The following is a 16,091-nucleotide window of genomic DNA, read 5'->3' as shown; positions in this document are numbered from 1 at the left end:
GGGATAAGCTCTTATAGCAAGTCTTCTTCAGGCAATGGCTTCTCCACAACCCAGAGTCCCTTGTTCTGTCGCCAGAGGTGAAGAAAAGGATTAAAAGAGGCAAAGCGTGCACTTGCTAATGTTGATTACAAACCACCATTTGTACTGTATTGTCACAAATAAGGGGAAGGGGACTATGCCCAAGCAGTGTTGACACAATCATGAGGACAAAGCACCACCCAATTACATACTATATCGCCATATTAGACCCAGTTGCCGCCGGAACTTAGTTGTTGCTTGTGGTCACTCATGGGAGCTGTATTTCATGTGAAAGTCTGGTACTCGGGTTATCCCTTTTTCTAGTAGTACCACAGGCAGTAAATGGCACTGTTGTTGAAAAGAAAAAAACAACCCTTCTCTGGTTCTCACTTCACCAAATAAAAACTTATTCTGGTGAAACTCTGCTGCTTACTCTAGGTTCAGTATTAAATCTAGACTTGCTGCTACCGACAACAGCAACTGGCAAAGCCCAGGACTGCATTCTTGTAACAGAATACCTCACAGTGCTTTGAAAGAATTGTGATCATGCACGGAGCTTGAAGATTTTGTGATATTATTTAAGAAATTAACAATGTGAGTTGGTGTCGGCATATTCAGCACGCACTCCATTTGAAGTGCCTGATGCGCTTCTTAAATTGCTACATTCACTGCAATGACCAGAGCATGTACCCTATCAGAAGGGAAGAATTATGGTGTACACTCCCGTTACACCTTTGACGTTGTCCACAATTATGTACTCCTATGGAAGGAGAGAGGGTTTCCACCTGCAGCACCGATCAAAAAAGCTGTGCATGTAGAGGCTCTTCTCCGAGATTCAATCTTACCCAAATAATTCACCACCCATTAGACCGCTAAAGACATGGTTCTCGTGAGGATTTTATTGTTAGCTTTCACAGCATAGATCTCTAAGTGCAGTCAGAGATCGAGCAAGTACCAGTCCACACCAGTTGTAAAAAAAAAGAAATTAAAAAAAATAATACAAAAAACAGCAAGGGTGAGCAGGGTGCACATGGAAGGGGCAGGATTATACCTGTGCCACTAGATAAGAGCTGCACTGTTTATTTTTAAAATAAATAAAAATGAACCGTGCAGAAAATAAAATGGAAGCTCTCACGGTCTCGCATATGCTTTTCATTAAATGATATTTGCCATTCGCAGTAAGAGGCTATAACTGAGATAACTGAATGGGGAACCCACACTTACAGCGATAATCTTCTGTTTCCTTGGATCAATAACCTTCACTTTCTTGTCTTTGGAGGTGGTGCAAATGAGGCTGCCATTGCGATTCCAGCACACATTGAAGATCATGTCAGAGTGCATGTCGTCGAGTGTGATAAGTGCCTCGCCAGTTCCCACATTCCAAATGATGACTGTATTGTCACACCCTGAAACAAATATTCAGTATTTAACAATTACTGAGTGTTTCAAAAACATAAAAAGTCAATGATTCAAAAACCAAAAACGTAACAAACATTGTTCTTAGGAACTACTACACATCCAGTGAACTGTTGGCTGAAAAGCTATTTTCAGGGAAAATTAAGACAGGCACTCACAATTGTAAGAAGTTAAACATGGAATTCTGCCCCTCGGATAGTAGGACATGAGTAGTCTATCTGAAGTTCATGGAAAATAACTATTGAATTACAGCGGACATCATGCACCACAGAAGGTGTTCATAAAAAATAAACATAGTAAAGAAATACAATTAAAAATAATTATAAATCAAATCCATACCAACTAAAATGTTTAAAAAATATGCAGCAGCCACATTAAAGCACTGTTTCCGGTGTCAGAGATTCTGATGCCTTTGTCCTTTTGTTTTACCTGACTGACAAGATTACGAGCAATACCTTCATTCACCACCATCACCTCATCCTGACTGGAAGGAAGCACCTCTTATAATGCAGTCATTTCCTTCATTGCAATGCTGCTTCTTCAATAAGCACAGCTGCATCAACTCTCAGGCTGACTGAGCTTTGGCTGTAAATTAAACTATTTTCCTCAGCCCTCCTCCACAGTGGCAAAGTGACTTGTGTATGTTACTTACAATTTTTTGAATTTACATTTATAATAGTCACTTATTGCAGGAAGATGTACTGTTTGGTGCTGCCTCATCACTCAAGATACACATGTATTAAAATCTGCTGTGCTTCACAACCAATGATGCACCTTCCAAATAGGTGCTTGATTGGCTGCCATTTTAAGCCCCAGCTCCTTGTCCTTAAATCATGTGCTTCGTTATCCAGTGTTAAGACTTTTTCTGAACCGAAATTGGTTCTCAAGGCGAACAGAAGGGGCGGGTGGGGCAGCATTAACAAATTCATACTAATGTGACATTATCAGCTTGTAGTGCTTGTTCTGAAGGAGGAGAAGGGTTGAGGTTTAAGATCATAAGCTAATATCTGAATTTTCTATCTGAATTTTCTAACCATCTAAATATATATAAAATGCTTGGGTGCGTTTCTGTACTCAGCTGATGCAATTCATCAGTCTTAGGTTGCCCTCTGCTGTCCAATTGGCAAACTGCACCTCTGTGTGCCATTCCAATTCAACAACGGTTATCATTTTAACAAACAGAATGATCAAGGCTCTACGCGGTCACCTTCACCTTCCACTATCGCAAACATTCGGAATAATTTCAAGTTAGTTCTTCCCCCCTACTTCTCTTCACACAGGACACAGCGATTCCAGTGTCAACAGTTAATTACTGGTTAAATGTTTCAGTCTCTAAAGCGTGAAATGCTGTAAGATGAATGCCTCCTCACAAGCTAAAACTGAAAGTAGGTGCTGTAATTATGCTACTATGCAATCTTATGCCATCACGGGGACTCTGCAATGGAACAAGATTGGCAATTACCAGGTTACTCACCGTAGTGACCACCTTACGCCTAGTCCATAGTCCCCTTTCCTCCATACTTGTGGGACATCTCTCCGTCCTGTGGGACGGCACCAGAGCACTTTGTAAAAAGCATCCAAATTTTTCTCAAAAATGTGTCCCTCCTCTCTTTCCTGCGCGGGGCCCTGCACGCGGCCGTAACCCCGCCCACCTTGGCTCCGCCCCACGCATCGCCCATCAGTCCTTTTCTATCGCAGGGTCCAAGACCCATTAGCAATAACAGAGGAACCTTATTAGAGGGGACGGCGGGCGGGTGTATGGAGGAAAGGGGACTATGTACTAGGAGTAAGGTGGTCACTACGGTGAGTAACCTGGTAATACTCCTATGTCCCGTCCCCTTTCCTCCATACTTGTGGGAGATTCCCAAGCACTCCTTACATGAACTATGGGTGGATGGAAAAACCCCTTACTGAAACAGGTTCTTTAGCACAGCCTGACCAAACTGAGCATCAGCTCTAGAGCTCATATTGAGGCAGTAATGCTTACAGAAAGCAGATGGGGAGGCCCAAGTAGCTGCTTTAGCGATGGACTCCCAGGGAACATATTTCTGAAAAGCAACCGCGGCTGCCTTGCCCCGCACCAGGTGTGCATGGATACCTTTAGGAGGTTTCAGCTTTTGGACGGTGAAAGACTCTGTGATACAGGCGGCAATCCATCTGGAAATAGATGCCTTAGACGCCGGCCTGCCCTGAGGGTTACCGAAGGTCACAAAAAGTTGAGAAGAACTCCGAAGCTCAGAAGTCCTGTCCAGGTAGAATTTAAGAGCTCTTCGGACGTCAAGACAGTGTAGAACCCTTTCAGCCTCCGAGGCAGGGTTCGGAAAAAAGACCGGAAGGGAGATCGACTGATTCAGATGGAATTCGGTCACTACCTTCGGTAGGAAAGCCGGGTTTGTCCGAAGGACTACCTTGTCCTTGTTAAAGACCAAGAAAGGATGCTCCACCGACAATGCCTGGAGCTCACTCACTCTCCTCGCTGACGTAACGACGACCAGAAAGGACACTTTCCAGGACACGTACTTTAGGTCAACCGTAGCCATTGGCTCAAAGTGTTTATGGCACAGCGCCGTCAGGACTACATTTAGATCCCAAGGCGGGTGCGGACTACGAACCGGAGGGTAGAGGTGTGTCAAGCCAGCAAAATGTCTCTTCACCACTGGGTTAGTTAGAAGAATAAGAACACAGGTCTGTAGAAAGGTAAGCGGAAACCGCTGAGAGATAAGTCCTGCAAGACAGAACATGAACCCCTGACTCTGCTAGGGAGGATACGAAGGACAGCACCGTGTCAATCGTTGCCACCCTCGGATCCAACTCTTTCTCCAAACACCAATGACAGAACCTGAGCCATTTACTCTTGTATTGAGATCTGGTCGAGGGTTTCCTGGCTGCCTGGATAATGCGCATGTTATCCGCAGACAAACTCAAATGCTCTAAAGACTTGAACTCAGGCACCATGCCGCCAAGCTGAGCGATTGTGGGGAGGGGTGCCACATCTTGTTGTTCCCCTTGGTGGAGAAGATCGGGAGTTACTGGTAATCTGATCGGCGGATACACCGACAGGTGTTGAAGTTCTGAGAACCAGAACCTGGCCGGCCACCACGGGACTATCAGTAGAAGAAAACAGTTCACAGAGTTCTTAAACTTCCAAATTGTTCGATGAACTAGGGGCAGAGGCGGGAAGGCGTAAGCTCTCATGTTGTGCCATGGAATCTCGAGAGCATCCCCCAGAGAGGAGGCTCCCAACCCCCCTCTGGAGGCGTACTGAGGAAGCTTCTTGTTTACCGCTGTGGTGAAGAGGTCCACCTCCGGTGTGCCCCAACGCGCGAAAATCCATGAGAGGATCTCCGCCTTCAACTCCCACTCGTAGCTGACCACTGTCCGCCGGCTGAGGGCATCCGCTGTGACATTCAGCTGGCCCGGGATGTGCACTGCAAGCAGCCAGACCCCATGAAGCACGGCCCACTCCCAAATCTGGATGGACAGGTCCACGAGAGGGGGAGACTTCGTTCCCCCTTGCTTGTTTATGTAATACATTGATACCACATTGTCGGTTCTTATGCGGACCACCTTGTTGACAATGAGCGGTCTGAACGCCTTGAGCGCCAGAAAGATCGCCAGAAGCTCCAAATGGTTTATGTGCAGGAGCTTGTCCTGAGGCGACCAGAGGTCAGAGACCTGAAGAAGATCTAACGTTGCACCCCACCCCAAAAGGGAGGAGTCCGTCGTGATCGTCACCATGGGGGCTGGGTCCTGAAACCCCACGCCCACTGACAGGTTGCTGAGAGATGACCACCAGTCCAGGTCCACTCTCATGGAATCCGGAATCATTATCCGCTTGGAATCCGGGTCCACAGCCTGACGCCAGGAACTCCGAAGAGCCATCTGGGTCCGTCTCATTTTGAGACGAGCAAGAGGAAGAGCCAGTACACACGAGGCCATGAGGCCCAGAAGCCTCTGGAACCACCAGGCCGACATACTCTCCGACTGCGCAAACATCTGACAAGTGGCCAACAGATCCGCTATTCTGTCCCCGGTCAGATACACTCGGCAGTCGATCGTGTTCCAATGAAAACCCAGGAAAGTCAGGTCCTGTGAGACCGTCATGGAGGATTTCCGCCAGTTCACCGACAGCCCAAGATGGAACAGGAGCTGAAGGAGAGACTGGAGGTTGCCCGCTGCTGCCAACGGACAAGGGCTGCGTAAGAGCCAGTCGTCCAAATAGGGATACACATGGATACCCTGGAGACGAAGATAGGCCGCAATTACCAACATCATCTTCGTGAAGACACGCAGCGCCGAGCTGAGGCCAAAAGGAAGCACCCGAAACTGGAAGTGCTCCTCTCCCAAAGAGAAGCGGAGGTATCTCCTGTGTGGATTCCAAATCAGGGTATGCATGTACGCATCCTGAAGATCCACCACGCTGAGCCAATCGCCCATCTGCAAAGAGGAAGGTATCTGGCCGGGCGTGATCATCTTGAATTTCTCTTGGGGTAGGAAAAGGTTGAACTGGGAAAGGTCTAGGATGGTGCACAGGCCAGCCTGGTTGGGTTTGGGCACCGTAAACAGCCGGGAGTAGAAGCCCTCCCCTCGCTCCCCGAGGGGAACGGGTTCCACAGCTCTAAGGTGCAGAAGTTTCTGAACCTCGGCCTTGAGGGAGGGTGAGATCGACAGCTGAAAAGGAGGGTTGAGGGGTGGGGTAGGAGGTAAAGGTAAGCGGAAGCCCACTCGAGCGACTGACAAGACCCATCTGTCTTCTGTGATGGTCTGCCACGCCTCCCAATGAGACGCAATGCGTCCTCCCAACGGGGTCTCGTGCGAGCACGGAAAACCCTCATTTGGCAGGCTTATCGGTGGCGGTGCCACCTGAACCTGATGAGGAGGCTGAGGAGCGGGAGAAAAACCGCGTACGCTGTGGTCTACGGCGGTTATTCCCCGCTGTTGTCTACACTCTGCGAGATTTGCGGTCGAGGAAGCCCCTAAAACCAGAGGAAAGGTCGACTTTGCGACAACGGTCTCTGGGATTTTAAAGGAGCTTTAACCAGAACAGACAATGATTTAGCCGTCTGAGTGCTATCCTTGGTTTTGGTGAGCTCTACATCAGTAGAAGAGTGAAAAAGCTCCTTACCATCGAATGGAAGGCCCAGTACCTTGTCTTGCACTTCCTTCGAAAACTTACTGGCATGCAGCCACGCTTGCCGCGAGTTATCAACCCCAAGCATCAGGCCCGAGCCGAGGTGTCTACGTGATGAGCCGCAGCCTCCAGGAGATCCTGGGCCAAGACCCTGGCATCGGAAAGGCCCCCTCTGAAATCTTCCAACTTCTCGACCGGAATGTGCTCCTCAAACTCTGACAGACCTTTCCACATCCACATGTTAGCTCCCAGCAAAATCAATTCTGCATTGGCCTGCCTGAGCTGCAAGGCCGAATGGCAAGGATTTTCCTCCCTAGGGAGTCCAGGAGCTTGTCCTCCTTTCCCAAGACCTGAGTAGCCGTCGCGGAAGAGGATGCTGCAGGTCTGGATTGCAACGTAGCCGCAGCCACCACTGTGGAGGAGGGAGGCGGACAAGACGACAAGGCCACTTCTTCCGAAGAATGCAGCCTGTACCTCGCGTCAATCTTTTTATTGACAAAAAGTCCCGAGTGTGGCTTTTCCCAGACTCTTCGGACCTCGGCCAGAACGTCCTTCTGCAGGAACAGGCCGGTACGCTCCAAGGGAGACAAGGTGAACGCCCCAGAAAGCACGCCCGCCTGCGGAGCGGGTGCCTCGAGCACCGGAACATCTAAGAAACTCATGTCCAGCACCCGATCATGGAAAGCTCTGATAGAGCGGGGAAGGTCCTCGTTGTCCTGATCGCCTTGAGGGTCATCTGACAGGTCAGGAACCTGCTGAGCCGTGTCAGGCACTGCCTTGTCCACTGGGGACAATGGTGGCAAAGGCGGAAGAGCAGGGGGAGGCACCACGGGCAAGGGAGGCGCCGGCGGAACCACCGGAGGAACAGGTGGAGCCGGAGGCGCAGGTGGACATATCTCCTTGAAAAGCCCTTTGAAATATTCCCTCATGGGGTCGGTGCGCATAAGCGCTTGAAATTTACCGAAAAAGGCATCCTCAGGAGATTGTTTCGGAACCTGAGGAGGCCTCTCATGAGGTGGACAAATCCGGGGATGTAACGGAGAAGGGTGCCACACCGGCCCCTCCACCGACATATCCACATAAATCAAGGGAGCCGCTCCCGCGGGCAAAGAAACATTGTGCGGAAGAGGCATCCAGGCGTTCCAACCATAAACCGGCCAGCAAGGATGCGCACAAGGGACCTTAGGTTCACCCAAAGGACCGAACCCTACACCAGGGGCCGATGGCGTAGTTATAGGGGTAGTACCTAAAATGGCCACCGTGGTCGTGGCGGGAACGGCTGCCATTTTGTCCTCATCTGAGGGGAACTGCGGCACGTGAGGAAGTGAGGCAGGGGTCCCCGTCGATGGGTCAGGGGTCTTAATTTTAGCCTTAACATAAGGAACCTCGGCAGACCCGGTACGTTTCTGCGACATACCAACCGCCAACTGAGCCTTCAAAGGAAGGACCTCGGCACTGCCGGTAAAAGAAGAACCTTTCTTCTTTTCCCCCTCAACAGATCCGGTGTCACCACAAGAGCGGGAACGGTGAGCAACCGCTTTCACTGACAGGGCCTTGCCCGGCCCTTCAGAACTGTTGGTAGCCTTAGCCTCTGTACGAGGGACCTCGGACATAGGCCCGGTAAAAGCCTTAATGGCACGGGCCTCAAACATCCGTTCAGTAACCACAAACCCAGCCAAGGCCTCGGGGCGCACCCCGGTTTTGTTTTTGAGGGAAGCCGAAAGAGGCCTCAGAGCAAGCTCTGGTACCCCACGACTACTGGGCCTACAAACAGCCCCCACAGGAGGGGCCTCGGAGCATACTCCGGTGTACACAGGCCCCTTACGGAGACCCTCGGAGAAAACTCTGGTAGAATTATTAGGCCCGACAGGCACCTCAGGGCGAACCCCAGTAACAGAGCGATCAACGCCCCTCCCGGCCCGAGAGGAACCTGGGAAGGTATCCCCCGGTCGGGGTGCTCTGAAAAGTAAAGAACTTACCGGGCGTTTCTTCTTCTCGTCGATGAACGCCTGAAAATGAGAAGGAGGAGTTTGTCCGAACACCTCCTCCCACCGCTCCAACCGACGTTCAAGTGCCCGGACTGAAAGGGAGTCACAGTAAAAACAGGAGTCCCAACGGTGTTCCGGACCCAAACACTCTAAACAAAAAGGATGGGGGATCCGCCCTCGCGAAGCGACGGTGACACGATGAACAGTCTGGAAAATCTAGTTTAAAAGACATAGACTAGTAAACGAACGCTAGCGAGAGCCAGAGAGGAAAACAGGGGAGAATATCTTCCGAGGATGCAAGTGCGTCCGGCCCCGATCGTGCGGAGAAAAGGACTGATGGGCGATGCGTGGGGCGGAGCCAAGGTGGGCAGGGTTACGGCCGCGTGCCGGGCCACGCGCAGGAAAGAAAGGAGGGACACATTTTTGAAAAAAATGTGGATGCTTTTTACAAAGTGCTCCGGTCCCGTCCCACAGGACGGGGAGATGTCCCACAAGTATGGAGGAAAGGGGACGGGACGTAGGAGTATTACACGTCTACAAAGACATCCTAGAGGCCGGTGTAATCGATGGAACTTATACTGCTCATTTCATCTGATACAAATATGCCTTTTTCAAAAGAAGACCGTTACCTACACGTTTAGCCCTTTCAATTACCAAGAATAAGTCACAGGGACCTACGCCCCCTTGCTGGAAGTGATCAGTGGTGACCATTAATAAGTCACAGGGGGCTACGCCCCCTTCCTTGAAGGGAATCAGTGGAAATTCCGTTATTAAGAAGAGGAACAGGAGTGACCCTATGAATTACCGACCGATATTGACCTTTAAGATCTGCTAGAATGGCGTATGTTACGCTGGGAATGGCTAATGCAGGCTGATTTGTTTAATGCAGCATTATTGGGCAGCTGCTAGGCCATTTCAAGATCTCCAAATCATTAATCAGGTTATTCAACAAATCTCACCTAGGCATCTTGGCCATTATAGTTCCTGTCCTCAGAAACATCCCAGCTCAGTTTTTGATCTCTTAGAAAAACAGATCAGAAGAAAGATCACACTTAAACCTTGGAGACACCCACTGTGAGAATGGCTTGCGAGTCAGCCATGAAACCTATGGAGAAGAATGTTTTTGGTGCACTAGTACAATCTTGAAAAGAGCCATGTGTGACTCATAACTCCATCATCTTCTGCGCCAGATTGAGTTATAAAGCTTGAGACTAGAATTTGGAGGGACAATAAATGGGTTTACAGTCTACCAGGAATAGCTGAACCAGATGCTTTTATGGAGAGCATATTGTAGGAATTCAGAGGTCTCAAACCATTTACGGACAATGCCAGTTCTACGTTGTGGCTCACATCGATGCAAAACAAAATCACTATAAAACTCTGCCCAGGTGGACCAGAGACCAGGATTTGGAGGATGATTCCACAGAGGAGAGCAAGAAGAAGAAAAATAAATAAAAGGTAGAATGTGCACAGACTTAAAATCATTGTGAGAACCTTTTGAATAGAAGGTTTAAGTTACTTACCTGTAACTATTGTTCACTTTCACTTAAAAACTGTATTTCACCTCTAAACTAATTACTGTACTCTCGGTCATATGGCCCCCATCCAATGACAGTCCTCTCCCCAAGCCCCTCTTCTGGCAGCCATCTTCAGATTTGGAAAGCACCCAAAGTGGCAGTATGACCGAGAAGAGCCGCAGAGGGGTCAGATGGAGGGTTTGCATGTGAATCCATGCTGGAGAACAATAATTACAGGTAAGTAAGTTAAACCTTCTCCAGCACAGGGTCTGGAATGGATTCACATGCTCATGAATAACGGATACATAGCAGTACAACATTACACAACCACGGGAGGTGGCAAGGCTCAACAGAAGCAATTAAACCTTACCTCTGGAATAAGCTCACCTCAAGCGAACAGGTTGCTTAGCACTACTAGGCCGACTCCGGACTCCTCCCTGGAATCCCTGTCGATGCAGTAGAACTTTGTGAAGTTGTGCGTGATGCAGCTTGACAGCCACTTTGAAATGGAAGTCTTGGACAAGGCCTTCCCATGGTTCACAGGACCAAAGTTCACGAACAGTTGTGAAGTCTTCCGAAAGCTCTTTGTGGGTGTCAAGTAGAACTTCAGAGCACGAGCAACATCAGAGCGAGTGCAGGGCCCTTTGCGCCGGCGACGAAGGTTTCAGAAAAAAACAGGTAACACCAAAGGCTTGTTGAGGTGGTTTTCCGGCAGAACCTTCGGCATGAAAGAGGGGTGCGCACACAGCACCAGCCTCGATTCGTGAAAAGTCAGGTACGGTTGCTTGCAGTATAGGGCCTGGATCTCACCTACCCTTCTGGCAGAGGTGATGGCCACAAGGAAAGCCATTTTCTACGAGAGACACTTGAGTGGGGCCTGATGCAAAGGCTCGAAGAGCCCCCCCCCCAGGGGCCTCGTCAGAACCACGTTGACTTCCCAAGTCGGGGCAGGAGCCTTCACTGGCGGAAAAGATCTGAAAAGTCCTTCTAGAAACTCCTTGACAAGTCGGTGGGACCAAAGTGAAGATCTTCCTGGTGATCTGGTGTAGCGGGAGATAGCCGCCAGATGTACCTTGAAGGAGGCATGCGCCGGTCTGGCCTTGGCCAAGAAAAGTAAGTACGGAAGGATCTGTGTGGCTGGGACCCTCAGAGCGGTAATCTTCTGTGACTGGCACCATGTAGTGAAACGCTTCCACTTGGGACCGTGGCGAGGGGATCTTCGCCCTTAAGGGGCGCGGAACATCACAGACAACGTGGCACCGCTGTCGGCAGATGAAGAAAAGAGCACACAGGCTTCTTTTAAAAGAAAATAGTACGTTTTCCCTTCGAAAACACAACAAAAACGTACAATAGCCCAGAGAGCAAACTGGTGGACTCCCAACACTGAAGCGTTCAGTAAAAATCTGAAGATGACTGCCAGAGGAGGGGCTTAGGGAGAGGACTGTCATTGGATGGGGGTAGTATGACCCAGAGCACAGTGATTTGTTTAGACGAGAAAACAGTTTAAGTGAAACTGTTTTTTAACCAAGGATTCTCAGCCTGGCGACTGGGAATATTCATGAGCATGTGAATTCATGACAGACCCCATGCTGGAGAACTTGTGGCAATCTTTGCATTTATGGAATACAGCAAGGAGCAGGGGTTAGTTATTCCATCAGATTCTTCCTCAATTAAGATTCTAAAGATTCCCCTTGGCTTAAAGTGAAGTGTACAGAGATCACATCAGCTGGATCCATCAAAAGTAGTACATGACCATCAACACCAAGCCAATAGCAATAAACCTTTTATTTCTCGAGCACACATGGCTTATGCTTGTACTTAATAAAGCTACAAAAATAGGCCAGCTAAAATAAGTCCAGGAATTTACTTAAGATGTACCCAAAAACATGGCAGAAAGAAATAAAGGATACATCTTAGTGCACGTTTTGGTTTGTTTCACCCAGGTCCATTTAAAGTGACATTGAATAATCGAACAGGAGTCTTCCTGATGCAGAGGATCATTGTACATTTTTAATGGATCCAGGCGTGACATAATGTATACCTCTGTCCCACTCAGCAGAAAGACGGATCCTGTACATCAGGCTTCAAAAACTTGATTTACTGGTGCGTTTTAGGTTCTCTGTTCATTGCTTATGTTTTGGCAAAAGGGTATCTTAACCTGCTATTTTACCACTTCGACTCTCCTGGAAAATACATAGGATGTATCTGCACATAGTGACAATTCTCTGTCCCACTAGTCGACCTGACTGGGGATTACATTCTTCAATAGATTGATTTGTCTCGCAAAAGGATTATTCTTATTCCTTAGTTTATAACTTGTGTGTATGCGCAGCGTGTAGAAGAGACCTTAAGCTCCTATGTAGGAATCATTTTTAGATGGGTGCTGTGGCTGTGTAGTTAATCTAATTCAAACACCACTCAGATTAATTCTTATAATATGTCTAGTACAATCTGTATTTAGCCATGGATTAGAATATCTCCAACAGATGCGTATATCTTTGTCAATATTTTTATGTGCCTTGCTTTCCTATTTTCTAACCTGCAAGTGTGGATTCAACAATTCAGAATATTTTACTTCATTTTTGCTTCAATTAAGTAGTACAATTTGCTTCATGTCCTGTTGATATAGCTAATTTTCAGGTTTTTTACTTGGAACATTAAATGATTGGGAAAGCCAATTAAAAGGTGGTTGCATGCTTATAAAAGTTGACATTTCTGTTGGATGCATATAGGAGACAGTGAATTTCTGACACTTAAGGAGGGGGGTTGATGGTATATTTTATTCTACAGTAGATGCACGGGAAGTTTTTCTATTTTGAACAGGAAGGTTTTGAATACAAGCCTTGGCGCTCTTAGACGTCTATAGTGGCAATTTGGTGCACTATAAAAGCCTTAGAACATCAATAATTTACAGATAGATGAGAAAGGTTGGTGGATTTTGTATGATGTTTGTATTTATGGACAGATGTGTCACATTTTAAATGTATACGAATCAGATCTGCACAATCTAGATAACCCTACAGAAATATTCAACTAACATACCTCACCGTTTCCAATATGCTCACCATTTGGCTTTGGGTAGGAATCACAATGAAAAATGCCTTCCAGTAAAGCTAACAAAGCATTACTTAGACTTATCGAACATTCAGGTTTATATGATGCTTGGAGAATTTTCTATCCAGATAACTATGGATTAGCACCAGGGGAGAAGGTGCCAGTCAATCACGATGTCAGAAACGCGGACCGAGTGTAACATTATAAGGATGCGTTCCATCGCAAACCTGGCACCTCCACCCCTTACACCCCCACAGGTCCACCATGTTATATTGCCTCCAGTGCCCTTTTCCCACCACCTACCGCACCTGCTCCATCAGCAGCTATCCCCCCTCCCTCTGAACATTTTCCCTGCCTCCTCAAATCCTCACTCACTTACCTGGTCCTTTGCCCTCTGTTCCTGGTTCTTCCCTGACACTGCCTCCCTGGTCAGAGTAATGCAAGACAGGTTCTACCTTGAGCCCATCTTCCATTTCTATAACCACTGACTCAGACACGCCATGTTAAGTACATTGTTTCAAAAAAATAAATAAAGAAAGAATTGGCAAGTTGGGGCTCAGCCCAGAGTACCAATTACAATAATACCCATAGTGGCGGCCTGGACCAGCTGATAGCATCAGGACACAATGTTGAGACCCTTGCTTCACTCTGGCCTCTAAATTTGTCCCAAGGTGATTACCAACCAATCCAGCAGCTACCATTGGTATTACTGCTAAATTCACCTGTTAGCCACCAGTACAGGACTCCTGGTTAACACTGGATAACATTTACACATGTAAATCCTGATCAAGGTCGAGATAAATGATTTTATTTCCAATTATACTCCTGTTATGGCCCCAATGGATCAATTATAATGAATTATAATTGTTTTTCTATAATACGCTTAATAACGAAGAGGTTTCTAAGCGCAGACCCGGGATTCAAACCGTGTTGCTCTGCGTCGTCTTACTTCCAGGACTAGGCCGTTGCAACTGAGCTATACTGACGTGTGTGGGGGAGCTTGGTTTTATTTCCAACAGATGGAGAATGAAAACATATTTAAGAGACAGATACAGAGTTCACCAATTAATGTTCCACTTTAATGATTCTGATGCTTTGAGTTAATATATTATCTTGGAAGCTGACAAGGCTTCCCTGCAAAGCCATATAACAAGCACTGTAGCCCATAACATGCTGAATCCTGCGATTCTCTTACAAACATCAAGTCCATGCAGTCAGTGTGCCTTGGGAAGTTAGTAGAAAGAACTGGCCCTACCACTACTCAACGTAACATCAGGAGAATGACTCCCTTCTACTGATCAGGCAGTGTTTTGCTTTAACTTTAAAAGGTTTCTATTAATGTACTATTTTGAGATAGTCTCTGGTCACCTCCTGTATCCAGGCGTGCAACTCCTTAACAATGTCTTTGGGTTTTCACTTATCTTTAGAGGTTGTCCTCCAAGTGTCTTCATGAGCTTTTCTTGATTCAGACTGTTTGGCCTTGATTATTCTTCGGTGCTGTATTTCCTTGGATGTTGTGAGACAGGCATGGTATAAAGAGATGACACAGACAATAGATTTCACATTCAAAGAAGTGTTTTATTTGATTATCTGGTTGGTGCAAGGCCTAACTTGCCCTATAACTAAGGTAGAGATTTTGTCTGCCTAAATAAACCTAAGGGAAGTATGTGCCTGTAAGTCCAAATCAAAGGTCGGTCTGTCAAAAAACATATGCTTGCTCTCACATCTAAAAATAACAGTGAGGAATTCTTTTTAGCAAACACAATAGTGTTCAAAAGAAAAGTCTCATCTGTTAATTCAAAGTTCTCCTTGATTTCCCTATCCCAAGTTGAACGCAGCTGCAATAGTTGCTTGTTTCAACAATGTCTCACCAGATCTTGTGGTCCCCTTCCCCAGGTTCAATGCAGTTCTGTTCATACAAAAAGGAGGTCTTGAGGTCCCTTTGCACCAGACAGAGCTTCCCAGTTATTTCAACTCCAAGGATTCCCTCCCCCAGGATTTCACTGCCACACTTATTCAGACCAATTGTTTTCACATTTCTTTGTGGCTCATTTCCAATGTCCTTTACTTTTCAACATTTGGGGCTCTCTGGTCTAGGCGCAGTTATCAGACCACACGGTCCATCCATCCATCCATCACAGGTCACGCAACAATGAGTTCCCTTAGCCTTGTTTGGCTCCTTTTCAGGCTCATCTGCCTCGAGCTTCTGACTTTTCACACTTGCATGTACTGGATCAGTCTTTTGCTCTACCATAGACTTATGGTTCTTCCCCACACTGATTGTAAAAAGACTTGAGTGTTTGTTCAATGTTCCATATACTTTTTTTTTCCCCACAGTGTAGCCTACATTTTAGCACAGTTTAACATGCCACAGGTCTGTTTAACTGAAATGTTAATTTGCTATGCAATATTCCCTGTTCTTATTCAAATAGTACTTTCCATTTAGTTTGGTGTTCAATATGCTTATTTATAAGTTTCAGCTCAGCTAGATATTCAATATATAGTTCACTTGTACTTGGCTTGAGGCAATGCCTGTTGCACAACACACTTGGCTTGAAACAATGCAGGTTTAACCATTTTCAACTTGCCCATTACATTTTCCAACCTCTTCTTATTTAAGTACCTTTAAAGCTCCTCTCAGGAAAACGATGAAGTTCTTACTCTTTACCCCCAGACAATATTAGATACAAAGATTCAGCTTTGTCGTCAAAGAACAAATCACTTTGCAAAATACTCGTCGGTAAAGTCAGTTAATTGATTAGACAATGGGTTGCTACTCTGTTGCTGTTCAAGGTCACTCTTTTCTATTTTGAACACTTTCAATAATCAGCTTTCAGTTCCGAGCGAGCACGTATGAGACAACACAGCGTTTGATACAATTAGCTCACTGGTGTCTGCGCTTGTCTCTGCGCTCTACACGTGTCACCTGGGACTCTGTCTCTGACTTCAGGATTCTCCAGCAGGCCC

At 46.9% G+C, this 16,091-nt stretch overlaps 1 protein-coding gene across 1 annotated transcript in view; it reads right to left on the bottom strand.

The window, feature by feature from the left end:
* Positions 1–16,091, bottom strand: part of CORO1C (coronin 1C) — a 513,234-nt gene that overhangs the window by 89,739 nt on the left and 407,404 nt on the right. Inside the window, exon 5 of the mRNA XM_069619459.1 lies at positions 1,243–1,424. Within this exon, the coding sequence (XP_069475560.1) occupies positions 1,243–1,424 (182 nt within the window). The remainder of the gene's footprint in view (positions 1–1,242; positions 1,425–16,091) is intronic.

Source organism: Ambystoma mexicanum, chromosome 10, assembly GCF_040938575.1.
Source record: "Ambystoma mexicanum isolate Mex_15411 chromosome 10, UKY_AmexF1_1, whole genome shotgun sequence".
Lineage (NCBI taxonomy): Eukaryota > Metazoa > Chordata > Amphibia > Caudata > Ambystomatidae > Ambystoma > Ambystoma mexicanum.
The sequence above is the reverse complement of the archived record's forward strand: the minus strand, read 5'-3'. Positions and strand labels throughout refer to the sequence as shown.